General features: G+C 45.4%; 1 protein-coding gene across 6 annotated transcripts in view; it reads left to right on the forward strand.

The window, feature by feature from the left end:
• Positions 1–21,438, forward strand: part of VTI1A (vesicle transport through interaction with t-SNAREs 1A) — a 356,388-nt gene that overhangs the window by 291,307 nt on the left and 43,643 nt on the right. Inside the window, exon 9 of one of the 6 annotated variants that reach the window (XM_042960386.1) lies at positions 6,449–6,611. The exons of the other annotated variants lie outside the window; for them this stretch is intronic. Coding sequence (XP_042816320.1) covers positions 6,449–6,581 — 133 coding nt within the window. The 3' untranslated portion in view covers positions 6,582–6,611. Of the gene's footprint in view, positions 1–6,448; positions 6,612–21,438 lie in introns of those variants that run through there. 6 annotated transcript variants of the gene reach the window in all.

The following is a 21,438-nucleotide window of genomic DNA, read 5'->3' on the forward strand; positions in this document are numbered from 1 at the left end:
ACACAAAGTATGAAGGAATTTTGTTTTATTGGTCCAAGAAGCAGATTCAAAGGAACTGCCCGCTGCTCTACTCCCACGGAAGCCCCCACCTGTCCCCGTCCACCCCCACCCCCGCACTCCGATCGCCACTAATGGCCCCATGTGTCCTCACTGTCCCGACACCAGGGCCGCCCAGGTCAGAAGGCTCGGGGTGCATCTCCAGGGTCTGCCCTACCCCCGATACTCTCGAAGTGCCTGGCAATGGAACGTGGATGCTGTACTCACGCAAAACAAACAAAAATGTTCTTCCGAGAGATGGCGTGTGAAAAGTAGCACGGGGAATACAGGAGCCTTCTAAGGCTGGGTTGAAAAGAGGCAGGAATAAAGAAGAGGGATTGTGAAGAGACCAACAAGGAAAATTACGCAGAAGGCTGTGTGAAGAACTAGAACCTAGGGAGGTAGAAGTAGATGCTTTACAGTTTTTAAAGAGTTCCCTCTAAAATTTCAACAGGTGGTGGTAAGACCATCACAATGCAGGGTATCAATGGCGTGTTGATTACTGGTATGTGCGAGTTGGAGCGGGGACAGTTAGAAGATTTTATTTTAAGAAAAACTAAAAAGTTGGAAACGATCCAGAGGTTTGCTGATCCATAACAGTGATGAAGTTCCCATTTGATTTAAGAATGCAGACATAGAGAATGCCCTTCCTTGTCAGCCTGGCTCTATTTTAGTGATACATGGCCCAATTGTACACGTGAGCATTAATTTGTCTTTTTTTTTTTTTAAAGTCAAAGAAAAAGATAAAGTCAACTTACTCAGGCTAATGCATGCCATGACTGTAAGTCTTGAGGAATCTGCTTTTTTTTTTTTTTTTTAGAGAAAGTACTTGTGAGATCTTTGCTCTTCTGCAGGGCGAAAAACTAGAAAATCACAATACCATGCCCGTGTTTGCTCAAGTGATCACTCTTAGATTGTGTGGGGCTTATCTTCTGCTATAATCAGCATGGCCCTCTTAAACAGAGCTGTCTTTAAAACCCAGATCTACCGGTAAGATTTGTTTTAATTTCGGTCTAACAGCTTTAGGATTACCCCTCAAGACTATATCGTCAGGCTTTTGTACAAACAAGGAGCTTACACAAAACTGCCATTATAATGGAGACTTGAGGTTGGGGGGGACGGGGGAAGCCTTGTTTGGTTGATTGAGTTATGATTGTATAGGGAACAAATAAAGGCTTTCTTTCCTTAAACATAACAGCTATGTCTTACTCTAGCTAATAATGCCACGTATTCTTTTAAAAAAATATTTACACAGCCTGACATTATTCTTAATGTCAATGCAATGTGTTACCTCTAGGTTGAAATCCAGTTTTAATCCTATAAGCTAGAAAAATAAGTTCGATCCTACACAATTGAGTCTTGAAATTGTTGATTCTGTTGCTATATTTATTACCATTGATGGCCTCTCCGTGCCTTCCCCCACTCCCTCCCCCCCCTTCTCTCTCTCTCTCTCTCCATTTATATGAATTAAATCTGTTAGATGGATATATGTATATATCTCTTTATATGTGTGTATCTGTATACATGTAACAATTTCATTCGTGCAATAAGAAACTATCTTACTTCATTTTCTGGGTATCTACTCTGTGATCTCAATAAAGAATTTTTTTATAATGTATTGATTTACTGTGGCCCTATACAGTATTAGGTTTTCTCCTGTTGTCCTCCCCGCAAAAGTTAAATGGCTCTTCTTTGATGGTTGTTGCACTAGGTACATTATAGTTTAACTTGCTAGATGTTATCTAAAGTTTCTGGTAAATAACACGGATCAGAAAGTTTTGGTGTCGGGTGGCTATGTGATTTTAGCTAGGTGGTGGCCAGCCATGGGTGTGATGGATGCCGTAGGTGTCATTCGTCTGTTTAAGGGTTGCAGGTACAATGTCTGCGGCTTTGCTCACACGGCATGCTAGAGCCGGTCACACTGCAGCCATTGTTCTCCACGCACCTCCATGGCTGCAAGGTATAAATGGTAGAGGCAAAAAAAAAAGAATAAGAAAGTGGAGAAAAAAAAAAAAAGAACAAGAAAGTGAAATCAGGGGTGAAGTTAGACAAAACTAGACGGAGAGCTTTTCTTTTTTTTAATTTTCTGAAATGGAAAGGAGGTAACAATCCAGAAACAGGAAGACAAACAGAGGTTCCTATAAATTGGAATGGGAGCCATAGTGAAGGCTTCTAAAAGTGAATTCGAAGTGACTTTGGCCCTGTATTAGGCACTGAGTGCTTTTTGAGCTCTCTAAATCCATCTTTAAATATAGTTAGGTTTTGCAAGTGTATTGGGGCAGGAGATTTGAATTAGGATTTATAACTTGAACAGGACTGATTGTAGTCAGCTAATTTGGCATTTTGAAAGCGCTTCAGGTCATTGTAATTATGCAAAGGATATGCAATCATTAGCTCTCAGTATACGAATTTCTCATTAATATCTACTTGGAAAAGAGTTGATGAGTATGAGGCCACCACTGGCTGAAAATGAACGTTCATAGTTGAAAACAGGGCTTCTTTTCACTGCCGGCCGCCCCCAGAATTGATGGAAATGCCAGGCCTGGACAGCAGTGCCCTTGAAATTTCAGGACCACTCCTCACACACAGGTAATGGATCAAGACATTTAAATATCACTGGTCCAGCTCATCACAACCAAAAGATCCAGGGGAAGGCTAGTTTTAAAAAAAAGAATTGAGAGCCACATCCAGAGGATGTTTTTCATTAGCCAACGCCCCTGCCCTCGGGCACTGAAAACTCTGTACCCAGACACTGCCTGCCACTTGGCATAGGGACAGGGCTCAGAAACCCATTAGCGGTGCCACTTTGGTTAGTAGAGAATGAATGGCTGAGCAGGTGGCCTCCTGGTTGACTTGGTACCAGTGGCCTTTGCTACAAGTCTCATGTCCAAGCGCAATTTTACACGCTCCACCTGCAGTGAGGTGATGGGTTTTCTTGAGTTCTTGCCACTTTTCCTGCAAGCTTGTCCGTGTAGCTTTGGAGGAGTGAATTTAATGTTCTGGATGGCAGTTAGTCCCACTGCCATCAGTCTCACTGCTTCACTGATTGTGGGACTTTGGAGCATTGTATCAAGTTCTCTTGGGAGAGAAAAAGGGAAAGACGGAAGGAAGGGTCGCAAAAGGCGACAATAACATTGTCTCCACCACTGCTGGACATTCAGACATTCCCCGCAGGCTGATGTCAACGTGCGGCGCGAGGGACCAGTGCTCACCCCCTCGTGGATACGGCACCCTCCGGAATTCTTAGTTAAGGTTAGGGATTGTTCCTCTTCCGTGCCAGAAATTCTTGGACTCAGCATGCATGCGTGCTTGTTGGTCACCAGCTATTTAATCCCAATCAGGGCGTCTAGTATTTGATGTGTCCGTCGTCGTAGCCAGCTGTAGGCAACTCGTGATTGTCTGTAGGAACGGAGAGGTCTTGTGGCGTGGTTAATCCAGAACAGTGAATGAGGCAGAAGAGTCATAGTTTGAGAATTACCTTTAGCTGGTTGTTTTAAAAAAAACAACCTAGTTCTATCTTGCTTTTCCTTCCTGGTTCTATCTTGCTTACGCTGAAGTCGGTGTTTATTCTGTTCTATTTTGGGGCACCTCGGTGGTTCAATCAGTGAAGCGTCAGGCTCTTGATTTCAGCTCCGGTCACGATCTCAGGGTGTTGAGATCGAGCCCCACGTCAGGCTCTGTGCTGGGCGTGGAGCCTGCTTAAGATTCTCTCTCCCTCGGGGCGCCTGGGTGGCTCAGTCGGTTAAGCGTCCGACTTCAGCTCAGGTCACCATCTCGCGGTCCGTGAGTTTGAGCCCCGCGTTGGGCTCTGGGCTGATGGCTCAGAGCCTGGAGCCTGCTTTGGATTCTGTGTCTCCCTCTCTCTCTGCCCCTCCCCTGCTCACGCTCTGTCTCTCTCTGTCTCAAAAATAAATAAAAACGTTAAAAAAAATTTTTTTTTAAAGATTCTCTCTCCCTCTACCGCTCATGCTCTCTGAAAAATAATCATCATAAAACAAAAAAAAAAAAATTAAGTATTAAAACAATTTAAAAAATAAAATAAAATGTTCTCTTTTAAGTTTTTTTATTATATACAGTAATGTATTTAAAAATTTGAAAACTATAGGACACTGTGAAGAAAATAAAGATCACTTATAATCACACTATTAAAAACTTTCTGCTGGATGTATGCCTAGACATTTTCCTCAGGATACTTACATAGATACACATTTTTAATTACATGAGCTTTTTTCATTTTACTAAATATCGTGGTCATCATTGCCCCACATCAATTAGTTCATCTCAACATCATCGTTTTTTTTAATATTTTTTAACGTTTATTCATTTTTGAGAGAGAGAGAGACAGGGTACACGCAGGGGTGGGGCAGAGAGAGAGGGAGACACAGAATCCAAAGTGGGCTCCAGGCTCCAAGCCGTCAGCACAGAGCCCGACGCGGGGCTGGAACTCACGAACCGTGAGATCATGACCTGAGCCGAAGTCAGATGCTTAACTGACTGAACCACCCAGACGCCCCTCAACATCATCATTAGTATCAGTTGCATAGCATTTGGAGTTTTCAATGCACCACAGTTTGCATATACAAATGCCTACTTGAGGAACATTTGCATTATTCCAAAATTATCCTGACAGTGTTACAGTGTATACTCTCATCCATCCGTATACCTGTGTACCTAGGTTCTGCTTCCATAGAGTTATTGACCAAGTGTTGCTGGGCCATTTTCAACTTTCAGAATGATGCCAAACTGCAGTCCAGAAAAGCTGCATAGATGTACATTCGTGCCACAACACTTATTCCCATGTCCTGGCTGGTATTCTAACTCCCTTTCACCTTCCCTAACTTGGTAGGCGGGGGTGGGGGAAACGGCATCACATTGTTTGACCAGTCTCTTCGCTTCCTGGATGACACTGAACATGTGAAAATACTTGCCCCTTCTGTTTCTTCTTCTTCTTCTTCTTCTTTTTTTTTTTAACGTTTATTTATTTTTGAGACAGAGAGAGACAGAGCTTGAATGGGGGAGGGTCAGAGAGAGGGAGACACAGAATCCGAAACAGGCTCCGGGCTCTGAGCTGTCAGCACAGGGGCCCGATGCGGGGCTCGAACTCACGGACCGCGAGATCGTGACCTGAGCCGAAGTCGGACGCTCAACCGACTGAGCCACCCAGGCGCCCCTGTTTCTTCTTTTTAAAAACACCTGTTTATGTCTTCAACACGTATCGCCCACTACAATATTTGTCCTTTCAGCGGTTACATCTGCTTATGCTTACTTGGTAGAAAAATACTTAACTGAGCACCTGCTATGCACAGAGCACAGCCTGGTGCTGGGGAAACAGTGGGGAGCAAAAAAGACACAGTCCGTGCCCTCTGCGCGGTGGGGGAACAGACGTTAACCGAATAATCACACGCGTGTGAGAATGGATTTGCCATGGCTCCCACGCAGTATCGCCTGAAGGACTTGTAAAACACAGATGGCTGTGTGGCTCCGTAACCCCAGAGTTTCTGATTCAGTAGGTCTGAGGTGAGCCTGAGAATGTGCCTTTTTTTTTTCATGTTTATTTTCGAGAGAGATAGAGACAGAGGCAGAGAGCGAGCAGGAGGGGCGGAGAGCGGATCCCTAGCAGGCTCCACACCGCCAGCACAGAGCCCAATATGGGGCTCGAGCTCACGAACCACAAGGTAATAACCTGAGCCAAAACCAGCACTTAACGGACTGAGCCCCGCCCCCCCACCAGGTGCCTCGAGAATTTGCATGTCTCACAAGACCCCAGCTGGAACTGATGACACTGGTCCAGAGACCACATCTGGAGAACCTCTCTTCTAGAGACTTCACCTGAACAGGGCGTCCCCGGCAGGTTTCCTGAGGAAGCAGTGCTTGAGCTGAGATGTAAAGGCGTTAACCTAGATGCTCCTGTCATACAAAACAGCTTATGCAAGAGCCCTGTGGTGGGAGGTGGTATGCAGAGATCGAGGAGCATTAGGCCAGTGTGTCTGGAGAGGCAAGAGAAGGAAGCGAGTAGGAGGTGTGCGGGCAGAACTGGGAGCCAGGGTCAGACCACACAGATGTCGTAGAACACGTTACAGAAAGCTGGCACACGACCGCGCAGGTTACGCATGAAAGGAAACCTTGGGCAATAAAGTTGTTTTGTAGAAAGCAACAAAAATTGAAGTTAACAAATGACTGTAGGCCATGCATCAAGCGTGTGCACTCTACATAAATAATGAAAAACTAGTGCTCTCGAAGATAAACATTATTATTACAGAATTACTTGACATCTCTGTTTATCAGCCTCACTAAATTCCAGTACAAGCTGGTTTATAAACTTAGGTTCAAATGCACGTTTAGACCTGGTGGTTAGAAAGAGGCTGTCTCTGTAAGCGACTGGTATCTGATTCTTACCTGCTGGTTGTTCCAGGCAGCCTCACCCAGAGAGGAAACCGTTGCATTCAAATAATAGCAGCAGGAAAACCAGCACCCAGATTCCCTTTGGAAAGAAGAAAGTGTTGGCGTCCTTCAAAGAGGGGAGAAAAATGCCAACTTCAGATTAGCAAAAAGTGCTCAAACCTCTCACTTGATCCCTGTTCTAACGAGGAAGGAGAGTGATGGCTTTCAATAAAGGGTCCTGGAAAATATGTCCTGTATGCCTCTTCATTAACTTTTTCCTTTGGGAAAAAGAAACTTAAGATAACATAGATATTCTAAGTAGGTGTAAGTGTTTTAAGATGCTGTGAGACTGGGGGGCACCTGGGTGGCTCAGTCGGTTAAGCATCCGACTCCGGCTCAGGTCACGATCCCAAGGTTCCTGAGTTCGAGCCCCACGTCGGGTTCTGTGCTGACAGCTCAGAGCCTGGAGCCTGCTTCCGAGTCTGCGTTTCTCTGTCCCTCTGCCCCTCCCCCACTTGCACTCTGTCTCTGTCTCCCTCAAATATAAATAAACATTAAAAAAAAAAAATGCCGTGAGACTGGATTAGTGGCAGTTAAATTAAACGAGATGGAACCAAGGATTTTCTTTTCTTGAAGCCATGAAGAGAAAAAGGAAACGGGACAAGATTCCCACCACTTGTGGTTTAGTGAAAAAGAAATAACAATATCGCATTCAGGTGTTATTAGTTCTTTAAATCTTGCTCCATATGTATTACATAGCCTTCAAAACAGAGCTTGAAAACTGCTGTTTTCCAGTATGAAGTTTTATCCTTTATTTATTTTTTTTTTGAAGTTTTATCCTTTAAAAGGGAAATCTATCAGCTTCTTAATCTGTGGCTCAAAACTGACTTTTCAAACCGTGTTGTCATAATAATCATAGTATTCACTGAATGTTACAATCTGCCAGGTACTGTGCTCAACTTTTTTATATGTGTTATTTTAATTCTCACAACCTTTGGGGTAAGTACTCCTGTCCTGTTACAGATGGTAAACCCAAGGCCCAAAGTCATACAACTAGTAAGAGGGTATTTGGGGATCTGAATCCGGATGGTCTGACCACAGAACCCATACTCTTAGCCATTTGGCTATCCTGCCTTTATGTGGGGACAACAAACCCTACCTGCAGACTCAGTGCCTAAAAGGAAGCAAGTGCCTATTCAGGGCTGAATGTGCAGTGCAAGCTGTCAGATTCAAAGCACAGTGGAGAAACCTTCTAGTGTGTTATACAAGATATATTTGTCCTAGTCCTGAGAGCAAGGAGGCATAAACTAATCACAACAGGGTAGAATGTGCTGGAACAATGGGAGCAAATACCGTTTAAGGTTAAATGCGTTTGTTTCAAGGTATTCAACTGAGGGAGCCAGCCTGCCTGCCTGCCTTCCTCCCTCCCTCCCTTCCTTCCTCTCTTCCTGTTGCTCCGTATTCTCCCGCTTTTCTTAGTTACAATGAAAACATAGGAATTTAAAAAATTGTTTGAAAATCAGGGGGACATTTAACCTACTTATTTTAAACACTACGTCCATACAAGACATGGTTAGATGGTGTAAAACCCAGGATGTCCTGGGCACCCAGGGACCAGTCTTATCACTAGGCACCTTGGAGAGGGTGACTTTTCCAGCGCTTGGGTGACGCCCGGTTCTCTTGTCACTGGATCGGGCTCAGCAGCAGTGGATGGGGCAGCTGCAGAATGTGTGGTGGAATGAAGACATGGCATCTGTTGGGGTCCTGCTGTCCCCCAGATCGCAGATAAAATGCATCACCACGTGCTGCGAGGTACCGTTGTCCCCGAAGGGGGACTCCGCATCGCTTCCCCCTCACATCTCGATACCTTTTCTGGGATTTCGGTGCCCCAGCATCGTATGATGGGTGACCACCAGGACCATGCCAGGAGTCCCTCGGCTTCTCTCTGTCCCTAGCTCTCATGTTCCACATCCTATTTTGACCTGCGGTGGCTTACAGCTCCCCGCAGATATTTGAAAAGAGGATGAAGTGATTTACATAATTAAAACAAATTGCATGACGAGTGTGAGAATCCATTGTTGTGGTATAATGGCATGATTTAGATGCTTTGTGAGACACAGGGCTGGGGGGGTAGCTGCTCCGTCACCCTGGAAATGTAATTAGGCTCCACAGAGTGCTTTATTTATCGGGAGAGACTTCAGGGCGATTAGTGCGGGACGTGGCAGTTGTCTCTGGAAGAAAGCATACGACCAAAATGGAAGACTCTTAACTTGGCAAGTGCCCTGTCGACTTTAAGCATGTAACACAATTCCTGGGCAACTGCTAAAGCCTAAGAGAGCATTCAGTCTTCCCCCACTGACCGGTTTGCCGTTACATTTGGGGAGTTTTTTTTCTTTTCTTGCATGTTTCCACCGCCCACCTCTCTGTGTTCTGATTCTCTGGTGCCATAGAGAAGACATCTTTAAAACCACATTTAGGATTTCAGATTCAAGGAGATCAAAGGGACGTGAAAACTAGACATCTAAATGCAGTGCACCACCCTAGACTGAGTCCTGGTGCAGGGACAAGGGTGGCAGGGGAGCCATAAAGGACATTATTGGGACAGGTGGCAGAATTAGAATGCAGGCTGTCGATTCGATGTTAGCATTATATGATTGTTAAATTTCCTGATTTTGGTAAATGTGTTCTGGTAATGTAAAGGGGCATGACGTCCGCAGCTGACTCTCCAGTGGTCCCCAATGAAATATGCATATGTGCAGAGAGAGAGAAAATGGTAAAGCTTATGGGGCCACATAATAACAATCAGGAAATCTCAGTGAAGCGTATAGGAGCTCATTTGATTATTCTTGCAACTTTCCTGTTAAGTTTGGAATTATTTCAAAATAAGAAGTTTTAAAAAATCACATTAGGAAGTAATTCTGGCCTTGTAGGACTGACAATTACTCATTTCTTAGAAGAAAAGCTGGGAGGGCTAGAAAAAAGAAATAACATGCACACTCCAAATAATTTCTGTGTGAAGTCGGGAGAGCTGAAACTGGCAATTAATTATATCCACAAGCCAGATGAAAACCCAGATCACCCCCGCAGCCCTGCTGACTTGAGAATACAGAACACAGGGCCTTGCCTGTGCCCCGTGCAGGGTGCGACCATCTCAGGGGCCTCATTATGAAGTCACCGCAACGAAGAAACAAAGACTTCGTGTGCATGGAAAGATGTGTGCTTCTTCTGATGGTGTCGGGCGAGGGTTTGTCGTTTCGCTCGCAGGATCTGTCTTCAGTTCTCTAAGGAAGGAAATGAGTTGACTTGCAATCCAAGTCCATTTGGAACGTGAGCTGAAACCATGGAATTTCCCTGTCTTCCCGTCATTAGCGAGAAGGCAACAGCAGCCTCCTCGTTTACACCTGGAGGCACACCCATCCATGAGCTGGAGGTCCTGGGCAAGGTAGAGCTGTGGTCAGAGCTAAAGGCCTCCAGGTGTCTCCGAAGGTTCTGCTGCAGGTGTGGTGTCAAGGTGAGGCCCAAAGTGGTGCTCACTGGGGCTTTTCTTGCCTTGTGCCATGGGCGCCCATCCGTGCATCCCATTGTTCTGCGTAGTATTTGGAGAAGTAGATAGCAAGGTCCTGGTGTCTCATCTCCTTTCTACCTTCTTGTTGGAACACTACAGAGCGTAGAGCATAGCCTAGAAAAGCAGGCAGGAACCTGAGAAAAGATTCAGTTCAGAGGGGGGCATACCCAGCTGCCCCTAGGAACCAGGCAGGTAGCACAGGTGGGACAGAGGTGAGGAGGAAAACGGGAGAGTAGGTGCCTCGCTGAAATGGCACCTTCGAATCCACCTTCGCCTTCGAATCCATTCCACTGCCGGAGGGGGGAAATGTGATGTGGGCCTACTGAGGCCAGACCTTCTGGGTTTTCCAGAATGCCTGAATTTTAGATTACAAACCTCCCCGTTTGTAAATGTTGGCAAGAAAAAAAAAAACCCCGCTTTCTTTTTTGTAATTAAAAACTGAGCCGGCCAAACCAGCACATCTGGCAGGTGGGATCTGGCCACGGGCTGCCAGTTGGCAACCTCTGATCTGATCCAAACCACTCATATTACGTGGTTGACGAGTATATTCCACAGTTACTGGACTCCGGCAGCACGCTGGTGCCCGGAGAGGCAAGTGACTGGCCTACGATCACACTGCGAGAGATGGGCAACCTGAATCCAAGTGTTAACTTGTATATTGTATAGCGATTCTTCTGGTTTGACACGAAAACAAAAATTTGGCTAAAAGACGCGGCCTCGTGAACAGGAGTAATTAACTCCAAATGTTTCTGGAAACGAAAATTAATTCCATCGTGAAATCTCGTAACATCCTACTTCTGCCACATGTTTAGAGAAATAACTCCTTAAAATTCAATGAGTATGTTTTTCCTAACCACAAACAAACTGGTTTTCAGAAACAAATACGTGTAAAGATGGGTTCAAACCGTCAGCTGCAACAGCTGGGGAAAGCGAACCCCGCTCCATTTTTAAATAACTTGTTTTAGCAATAAACGGGATGGATGGGGCTTCTCTCTAAAGACGTTTCTAGCTTCTCTCTAAAGAAGTTTCTGGCTCTGCCAGGGAACACTTTGGGTCGGTTAGAATGGAGAGGTCTTCGGGGTTCCCCAAGCCCCAAAGGGAAGGGGAGGCTTCCGTGAACGCACGCTGCCCCCTTGCCAGGCGATGTCACATTTGCATAGGTAACCAAGGCCCCCGTGTGCCCAGTTCTGAAGTCACACGCACTCAGGTTCAAACCCAGGAGCTGCCACTTCCTAGCTATGTGACCTTGAACAGGTTACCTAAACTCCTTCGATTTCCCCATGTCTAAATGGAGATGGGAACTATATGTATTTGGAGAGCAGTTGTAAGATTTAAATGAGGTCATCTCTGCACAGCACTTAGCATAGGGCCGAACAAGTAGCATGTAGCTCCTTGTCTCCATCCTCAAAGGATACATGGAGAAGACACCCCTGAAATGAGTGGCATACCTACCCCATTGGGGCAGCCCCTTGGAGCAGGGAAAGGGATGGAGGGTAGGATTTGGCTGCTACACGGCAAAGGAGCTGCCCCCCGATTGCAGTACTTAAGGCACAGTCATGTTTTGGTTTGTTTCAAGGGTTGTTTTTTTTTTTTTCAGCTATGATTCGCATACGCTACCATTCGCCCATGTAAAGTGCATAATTCAATGGTTTTTTTGTGCATTACAGGTATGTGTAACCATCCCCACAATTTTGTCACCTCGTAAAGAAGCCCCGTAACTTTTAGCCATCACTCCCTAATCTCACCATTCCCCAGCCCGAAGCAACCACTAATCTACTTTCTCTATGGACCATTCTGGACATTTCATAGAAATGGAGTCATATAATATATGATATTTTGTGACTGGCTTCGTTCATTCGGTGTGTTTTCCAAGTTCACCCATGCTGTACCGGGTGTCAGTATGTCATTCTGTTTTATGGCCGCATCACATGTCACATTCTGTTTATCCTTGATAGCATTTGGGTCATCAGTCGACGGGCATTCGGGATTTTTCCGCATTTGGGCTATTGTGACTAATGCTGCTGCGAACATTCACGTACAAGTTTTTGTGTGGACATATGTTTTCATTTCTCTTGGGCATAAACCTCGCAGCAGAATGCTGAGTCAAAGGGTAATTCCTGTTTTAACTTTTTGAGGACCTGCCAAACTGTTTTCCAAAGCAGCTGTGCCATTTTGTATTCCCACAACGGTGTGTGAAGGTGTGATCTCTCCATATCCTCACCAATACTTGGTGTTATCTTTTCGATTATAGCCGTACTCATGAGTCTGAGGTGGTACCTCGTTGTGGTTTGGATTTGCATTCCCCTCATGACTAATGGTCTTCTCATGCGCTTATTGGCTATTTGCATATTTTCTGTACAGAAATGTCTACCCAGATCCTTTTCTCATTTTGTGGCTGTGTTAATTGTCTTTTTATTGGTGAGTTGTAAGGTCTAGATACAAGTTGCTTACCAGCTATATGATGTACAAATATTCTCTCCCATTCTGCGAGTTATCTTTTTATGGTGTCCTTTGAAGCACAAAAGTTTTTCATTTTGATGCAGTATGGTCTTTTTTTTTTCTTTTGCTTTTGATATCATATCCAGGAATCTATTGCTAAATCCAAGGTCACAAAGATTTACCCCCGTGTTTTCTTCCAAGAGCTTTATGGTTTTGGCTCTTGCATCTAGGTCTTTGATCCATCTTTGAATTAATGTTTATATATGGTGTGAGATAAGGATCCAGTTCTCTCTTTTTTGTTTGTTTGTTTTGCATATGGGTATCCAATTATACAACTGTGTTTAAAGGAAGAAGAACTGTGGAATGATGTGGTCATCCACTAAGACACGCCTCAACCCAGTCCACCTTGAAAGCCCCTTGACCAATCAGAGCAGGATGGGCAGAGTCAACTTTCACAGCAGGAGAGCCACTTTATCTGTCAGAAGTTCTAGGCTGCAAGCCATAGGGTGTAACTCTGTAGCTCATAAAGTAAGCCTATTAATTGGATGTAAAAATAACCAATTAGGTAGTGATTTAATCACCGTAACTTATACTTGTCGCTTACCTCCCTGCCATCTCCAGGCCTTTGGGGCAGAAGGAAGGCATAATAGAAAAAGGACTGACCTTTCTGTCAAAAGACAAGGAGCTGATCCTTGGCCACCCATGTGACCTTAGATGAGTCACGTAACCTCTCCAAGCCTTAGTTTTCTCATCTCTAAAATGGGATAATGATACCAACTTTCCAGTGTTACTGAATGCGTTAAAGAAAAGCATTCCCCTGTACGGAAAAGTCCATGGCACCTGGTATCCAGTTGCCACACAAAGGATGTGTGCTTTCTCCCATCACGTTCTTCTCCCTTTTCCACCATGGATCAAGCTAAAAGTGAACTATGCGTCTGCTACTTCAGATCATAGAGGCCAGAACCCTACAGTCCCCTACAGTAACAAATTCCAGAGGCTCAAGCCCACCCCACAAACTATCCTATGCTAGCCCCATCCTTCCACCCACAGCATTAAACAATGGAAGAAAAAATGCTGCGGTGCCTGGGTAGCCCAGTTGGTTAAGTGTCCAACTCTTGATATCGGCTCAGGTCATAACCTCTTGGTTGTTAGATCGAGCCCTGCATTGGGCTCTGTGCCAAGCATGGAGCCTGCTTGGGATTCTCTCTCTCCCTCTCCCTCTCTCTCTCTCTCTCTCTCTCTCTCTCTCTCGGCGCCTCTCTCTCTCTCTCTCTCTCTCTTCCAAAATAAATAAACATTTTAAAAAAGTGATGCTTAGACACACCTCAACCTGGCTGAGGGTATGCTTGGAAGGTGCCCAGGCCTCAGCCCATCTCAGTGTGGCAAGAAGTGCCCCTGGTGCCTGGCAAGACACGGTTATTGGGGGAAAAAAAACAACGACAACTCTATAGCCATAAGAGTGAATGACTGCCCATCTAGCACGGCCTGCATGCTGGAAGAGAGGACCAAGAGGGATCCTCAGAGCTTGAATTGAGATTTTTCCCCAGGCTCAAAATTCTTTTCAGTGCTGTTCTGCCCATAGGTTAAGGCATAGTGTCTTTGCCAGGATGGAACATCTCACCTGGGGCAGGCAGCAGAGAGCTAGTGAACGTGAAGACACTGGGAGCAGTAAGAAGGACCATGCAAACATGATGAGGCATGAAAACCCATGAGTGGCCTTTGGCGTAAATCCGAGGTCTTAGAGCTGATAGGAAATCTTAGAAATCTTCTCTCCAACTCTCTCATTTGGGAGAGAAGATATCTTAGTCTCAGAGACAATGAGTGACTTGGCTGAGGCAAGGCAATGAGTAGCAACAGATATAGGTACATAATGCACATGCCATTGGGCTCTAAGGCCATGGAAGCTGGAACTGAAACATTTTAATGCGTTGGATATTAGAGAAGGTGTCACAAAAAGAGGCTGAATGTTCAGGTCTAGAGATGAGGGCACAGCTATTTTGCTGGAGAGAGGGAAGCAGAAATGGGCTGAGGCAAAGGCATGAATGCTAGAAAAAGCTCCCCTGTATCTCTGTTTGGTCAAAGGTTCTTCTCGTAACTATGTTCTGTCTCAGTTGAAACTTGAGAATGCAAGAAAAAGATGGCGAGAATCTATGACCCAGGCCCACCTCTGCCACTGACGGTCCAGGGGCTCCCCAGGACCACCGCTTACCCTTCTGAACCGTGGTCTTCTCACAGAAAATGAGACGGGAGTCAAGTGGGTGAACTCTGGTGGCTCTGACCAGTCTCCAAGCTCAAGGCCAGATTGTGCTTAGGGTAGTAAATCATCAGAGGATGAACAACCTTTTGTGAGCATATTTAGAAATAAGTTTGGGATGATGACTTCAAGTTCCATTTTTTTAATGCATCTATTCAGGTGATACATTTGACCTGATGAATAGAAGGTGCATGAGCCCAATGTACAATATTAGGAGATAATTGCAATGGATGAAAGTCTCTTGAGTCAATTAACTCTTATTACCTGGAAACCATTTGTAAGAGGCAATAAATTATTGGGACAACACAATTAGCAGTCCCACAATAAAACGGGTTTCATGTGTGCGCATGTAGGTGCCCTCCCCCGCCCCACCTCCTGAGGGCCTGTGGAGTTAAAGGGTACGTGTTTGAGGGGGTTGCTGTGCCCTTTTGTGTTCACAGGAGTGTGTTAACATGCAGTAGGGCTGACATATCCCAGGCTAGACCGAAGCAATGAAATAAGCTTTCCACGCCTGGGAACAATGATGTCTGTGTCACAGCCAGTCAATGGCTATTTCAGTGCCTTGTAGCTAATAGACTTTCGCCAAGCGTTGGCCAATCTGCTGAGTGATATTTGAGGTTGGATGTTGTGATTCTGTTTAAAGACCATTTCTAACACTCCCACCCTTGAATTTAAAAACTGAAATCGCATACCATTTAAAAAAACTTTTTTTTTTTTTCCCATCAAGCTACAGGTTCTATAGTAGTGTAGACAGAATTGGGAAAAAAGAAAAGTTTTCTGTAAGGATTCTAGAAGGTACCACCGCAGTAGCAAATACGCTCCAAGAGCCGCATCGATCTTGTGCATTCGTTTTCAGTGTATGGAAGAAGGTTGTCTCGTACCCAAGCTTAGCGCAAGGTGTCTTAAAGCAATAGAATCCTTGCCACGGAATCTTTACGCCAGTTGCTTATTAGGTATCTAGAATACTCTAGAATTCTTTCACAACAATCTGAAATAACCTGGCATTTACTTCCATGACCTTTTAGTGTTTGTATCACCTAAAGCATTTTTCCCTCCACTGTTGCATTACAAGCAAGATTCAAATTCCCGACAGCAGGTGAAAAAAACAACAACCAACCCCGGAGCACAGCAACGTTAATGATCAACATTTTATTGTCATTGTGTTGACTGTTTCCGCCATAAGCTTAAAGAATTATGAAGACAGGCTGCATTTCTCCAAGTGAGCTGGAAATGGTAGGCTGATCAGAACTAGTGCAAACTAGGCAAATGTGTAAGTCAAGGAAATGAAAATATAATAAAGACAGAAACGAGCTGCCGAAGAACACGGGTCTCTCTTTTGTGTGCGCATCCAAATTTGCAGGAGTGTTTTAGATCGCCAGATAATTTTGCGATAGTCTATCTGTGAATTCTTCAATGATGATAAATGTGCGATCCGATCTTTTAGAAGAATAAACAGTTCCTTGTTAATTAATTTATACAGCTGTCAGTGCAGCTTTCTCTCTTTGCGCTCTAAGAGTTTCCCTGCCATAGATTTTCTTGCCGTTCCTGGCAAACCTCCAGTGAGAGCCTGGGATTTATTAGGCTGACTTGGTGCAAAGTCTATTGATTGTGGCCCCGAGGGTAATAACTAAATAGAGCCGGAGCAACAAGTCAATAACACCATTGTTGCTGCAGCCTGCATTCACTCGAGGAGTGAGATTGTTTTACAGCAGCCGAGGGTAATCATGGGCAGATCGGCGTGTTCAACACGCGTTGCCTGCACCGTGTTAGTGCTGAGGACTGTTTGAAAGATTTCAGCGGGATCGCTGGAGAATCAGGGTGGGGTACTGGGATTATGAACCCTGTGAACTCCTTCATTACAGCTTAAAGGTTTCAACTTTAGTTTTTAACATCTGCTGCGACCTTGGGGAGCTCAGAAGCTGGGGCCGGTGCAAGGGAGTGCAGGAGCGGGCCGTGGCCTAGCACGAAAGGGTCTGTTGCACACTGCGTCCCGGGAACAAGATGGTTGTGAGCGCAGAGATTCTCTCACCGCTGCTGTCTGTCATCCGTCCGGCCCTCCGGCCGGCTGCCCATTCGTGTGAGGTGATAGCCAGTGGCGCTGTCCCTAACCTCGTGCCTCCCAGAACACGTTCAACATTAACCACCCTGGCAGGAGCTACCGTAACATCTGTAGAAGTCATACCGTTGTGATTTTCGCGTTTCCCAATCTTGAATTGCACTGACTTGATTTGAAAAACCGTTTTCATAAGGCTTGCTTAGAACGAAACCAATCACGGCTTTCAAAGCCCTCCTTCCCTACCTGGCAGAAGGTCAAAACTCTGACTTTCACATGCCTGATGATTGGGTTTTTAATTACAGAGAGCAAAATCAAAGTCCACATCAGTGCCTGTCTTTCTTTTGCCTTTGGAAGAGCCCTTGCCATTCCCGTGGTGGAAACCTGTTTCTGTGCAGGACCGGGAAGTCATGGCATGGGTTCCCGGATGTGGCTAACACTAGCCAGTCTCCCTCCTGACCTCCCAAGACTCAGCTTGCCACATGTGGCTGCGTGAACCAGTGAGCCACCAATAACCACGAACCCTTGTGCGACCCAGTCTACGCTGAGTACAAGTCTTTCACAGAATCTTACATTTGCACAGAACCGTATATTTTTAAACAAATTTAATTATTCTGCACAGAACTAAGAGGCCTTTTTTTTTTCTCTGTTAACTCCTATTTTACTGAAAGAATTCTTGGCAAATCTATAGCAAAACAGAAAACTTGGGAGGGTTTTTAAAAATTACTTGCCGTATGACTCACTGTAATGAAAGGTTCAGAGCACAGAGCAATTCCATCGGGTAGCAACCCTTCTGAAAAAAAAAAAAAGACATTTGTTTTGAGAAGTTAGTCAATACTAACATACAACGTATGAGCAAAGGTGGGCCACTCTATTCCACTGGGAGACACAAGGAACTTTCTCGTCAGACTTTTTTTTTTTTTTTTTTGTCTGAATGAAGAAATTGCTGTCCAATCTGTTTCGGTTCAACCCTATGATCCAAGCAGTTACTGACAAATCAAGATGACCTAAGAGTTGATAAGCTTTGGCACAGGAAAGAAATATGCAAGAGAAGTTCAGGAGCTTAGGTGGGGGTGGGAATGATAATCTAAGTTGATTTGTGGAAGACTTTCAAATTCTCAAAGATGTTTTTGTTTGGGTGGCTGTAGAAACCTCACGTTTGCTTGATCACAGCTCGAAAAGGGAAAACACCAGAGAGCGCGCACATTTGCGGTGCCTTTGCGTGATATCATCAGTATCTCATCTCAAGGTTTCCACGAGTGGAGGCCGGATATTTTCCACTCCATTCACTCCCCTAAGTGTCGGAGGCAGTCCGAATCATCTCAGACGGAATATACCAGGGGATAAACAGCGGAAAATAATAGCTTTGCGTATTTGCTCGATGCCGAAAAGTCAAAAGGACTCGTGCGTGAGTTCATGACACAGCAGCTGTAGGATTTATCTTTTTAAGGGGAGACGGGATTTTGACACAGTGACAAGCATGGTGGGGGCATCACAGTCGTGAAGTGACCCGTGCTTTTGCTAACTGCCCCTCCACGAAGCTAGTCCATCGTGAATACATCCCCTTACAAGACGCTGTCCTCCTCTTGCCCCATGGGGAGGGTTATTCCAAACTCATACAGACTCAAGGCCCGTCGTGTAGGGCCTCGGCTTATTTTTAGCCATTTCAGATCATGTGGATGTGAATTTAGAAAATATTCCTTAGTCTGTTAGCACATGCTCACCTACTTTTCAAAAAAAAAAAAAAGAAAGAAAGAAAATGACCATCTAGGAAAAATTTTTCTATAGCAACCAAGTCAGCTTGGTTTCAGCAACTACAGCCAGCTTTCATTTTTCATCACGTTGTGATGTTGTCTGGAATCATCTGAAAATAGGTGTCTGAAGGATGACTCACATAAACAGGTGAGATTGGAGAAGATATCTGTATTTTCAATATTGCTGTTCTATAGAAGCTGTCCTGCTCTGTGTGGCCACATTCTCATTTGTAATGTGCTATTCTACCTAAGAGCTCCTGTGATCTGTAGATTTCTCCTGGACATTTTTTCCCGTTACAGGCTATCTATTAGGAATTCAGCTCTGACTTGCTGATGTTAAGTGTTCGGTTCTAAACTTATTTGTATGCCTGAAATTCCATTAATTGAGGATTGGGGTAGTACCCTGCTTTTGGTGGGGAGGAAATTGAGAAATCTCACTTACAGTTTGTTCAAATGCCAGCATATTAAACTTTAAAACCTTTGAAAAGAAAATACAAAAGCAAGTCCATTTTTCTCCCTTTCCACTTAAGTTTTCTGTAATACCCAGCATGCATCAAGTGTTGCCCACGTACCCAGTACTAGATTAAAAGCCCAATATGTATAATCTCACTTAATCCTCACATTAACTTTACAAAGCATATGTTATTGTTCCCGTTGGGAACAATATTAGGAAACTAAATGTCAGTTAAGTTAGTTACTCAAAGCCACATAGCTAACAGAAAACCAGATCCTTATGATGATCCACACGGCCAGCATGATCTGATGTCTGCCTCCCCCCTCCCCCGGCTCCCCTCCTTCCGTCCTTCTCCCCTCTGGACACACTGCTTTCTCTTTCGCCCGCCAGCCTGCCACTCCAGATAAATGACCTTTGCACCTGCCTGGAGTCTCTTTCCCAGCTCCCACCCTCCCCCTTTACTTCCAGTGCATCCTTCATTCCTCATCAGTGCCTTTGGGACTCCCTCTCCAGGCCCTGAGATGAGTTGAGTCTTGTGGCCACCACGGGGGTGCAGCCAGCAAGCTCCCAGGAATGCGCTCGCTCCAGGTATTGGCACATGCAGGTACCCGGCTCAGCATCAGAACTGAGGCATCCTCTTCCGGGGCAGCCCCCAGCCGTTGACTGAGCACAGCAGAGGTCCCAGGGCCAGGCCGTTTCGGCCCAGTGTGGGCTTCCTCTAATGGATTGGAGTCGGCTTTGCCCCAGAGCTCTTCCCTGGGTTGGCCGAAACTCGGTCACATCGGTGATGTGATCTGAGGCTCTCCTTTGCTTTCGTCGGTGTCAAATCTGCAGGATGGTCTGAAGCCTTTCCCTCCCCCCATCTTGCCTCCTCCCCTGCCCATCTTCCACAGGGGTTACCATTCAATAAACTTCTTTCGCTCCTACCTCCCATTTCAGCAGCTGCTTTCCTGGAAGTCTCAACCGACCCCAGCCCCCTCCTCTAGACCCTCTCATAGGTTTGGGCCTGTTCCTTTCAGAGCACTGCAGTTTTGTACTATTTACAATTTGACACTGTATACTGTGTGGGTGTGACTGCTTTGGTAAAGTCTGGAAGCTCCACGAGGACGGGCGCCTGTTCAAGTTTGCTCATCACCGCATCCCCTAGACCTGGGGAGCTTGTCTTTCCCGCAGGAGTAGACAGACTTGTGCTCCGCACTGGAGCTACATCGCTCCCCATCGCCCTGCTCTGGGGCTTGCTTGACCCTGTGTGTCCAGGGCCACTCCACCAGCTGTGGGCAGTTGAAGGCTGGGGCTGTCCAAACCTCACGGAGTGGGGCGGGGGGGTGGGGGGGCACTGAAATCTAGCGCTGACTTGGAAAGCACCCTAGAAAAGGATGTTGTACTGAGGCCCGGATCAGGCCGGCCCCTGCGTTAAGGCCCTTTGGCTTTATTCCTGAGTGGAAGTGCATGCCCCTTCTCCTTGAGGAGAAGATGGGACTTTAGCGTTTCCAAAACCTTCTGAGTGAAAACATCTGTATCCGATTTTTCCCGTCACAGCGTATTAGTGACGTCCTGCTAAAGAGCAGCTTGCAGTCGACAAGACTCTCATCAGAAGGTGTCACTGCCATCAGCTGGAATTATGGTGGGGCTGTTAAAGCTGGCGCCCTAGCCAGATGCCAGGCTGGGTAATTACATTTGGTCTACCTAAATTCCCTCCGGATTTCTCATCGGACACAGTATTCTTCATCTCTGCCCTGAACTGCTAGCCAGAGTTTGCTAAGAGCCTTTCAGCTGCTGCCATAGTTCATTCCAAAAATGGATGCATTCCTGAAGGACCACTTGTCAGGGGTGTTGTCGCGGCTTGGGAGAGGGGCTGGCCTGCTTCAATGGCCCCAAAGGCCCCTTGCCCTTCCAGACCTGACTCTGTGATTCTATGACTGTCACCTTCAAAATATAGTGTTCATGGAACTGCTAAGAGCCTTGTAAATGAAAAACCTGCCAGATCAAAGGGTCGAACTTGCTAGGAAAGATGCCTAAATATACACACACCAAAAAAAAAAAAAAAAAAAGTGAACACAAATCTGGATAGTCCTAGAACCCACAAACAGTCATGGTTTATTTTCTCTCTCGAGTGGATTTTTAAGCCATAGCTAAGTGAAGACAAAAACATATATACATTGAATGAAAGGCGCGTAATCTTTGGGATAATTCTGATGTAATTAACACAGCAGAGTTGCTTTAAGGCCAATGCGCAATGAGTGGAATTTTCCAACATTGATTAAGCTGGACTCGAGGAGAACTGAGTCTTTGTCTAAAAGCTGCCAAATGAAAACAACTTTGGGATATTTAAATTCAGGTTGGAAATTGGTTTGAGTAAGGGATATTTAAACCACAGCTGTTCAAGGACTGAAAACACATGAGTATATGTGCCTGCACGCACACGCACGCACACACACACACACACACGCACACACACAGCCTTCTCTAAAAACAAGTTAGCCAAAGGTGTACATTCCTTCT

Source organism: Panthera tigris, chromosome D2 (assembly GCF_018350195.1).
Source record: "Panthera tigris isolate Pti1 chromosome D2, P.tigris_Pti1_mat1.1, whole genome shotgun sequence".
Lineage (NCBI taxonomy): Eukaryota > Metazoa > Chordata > Mammalia > Carnivora > Felidae > Panthera > Panthera tigris.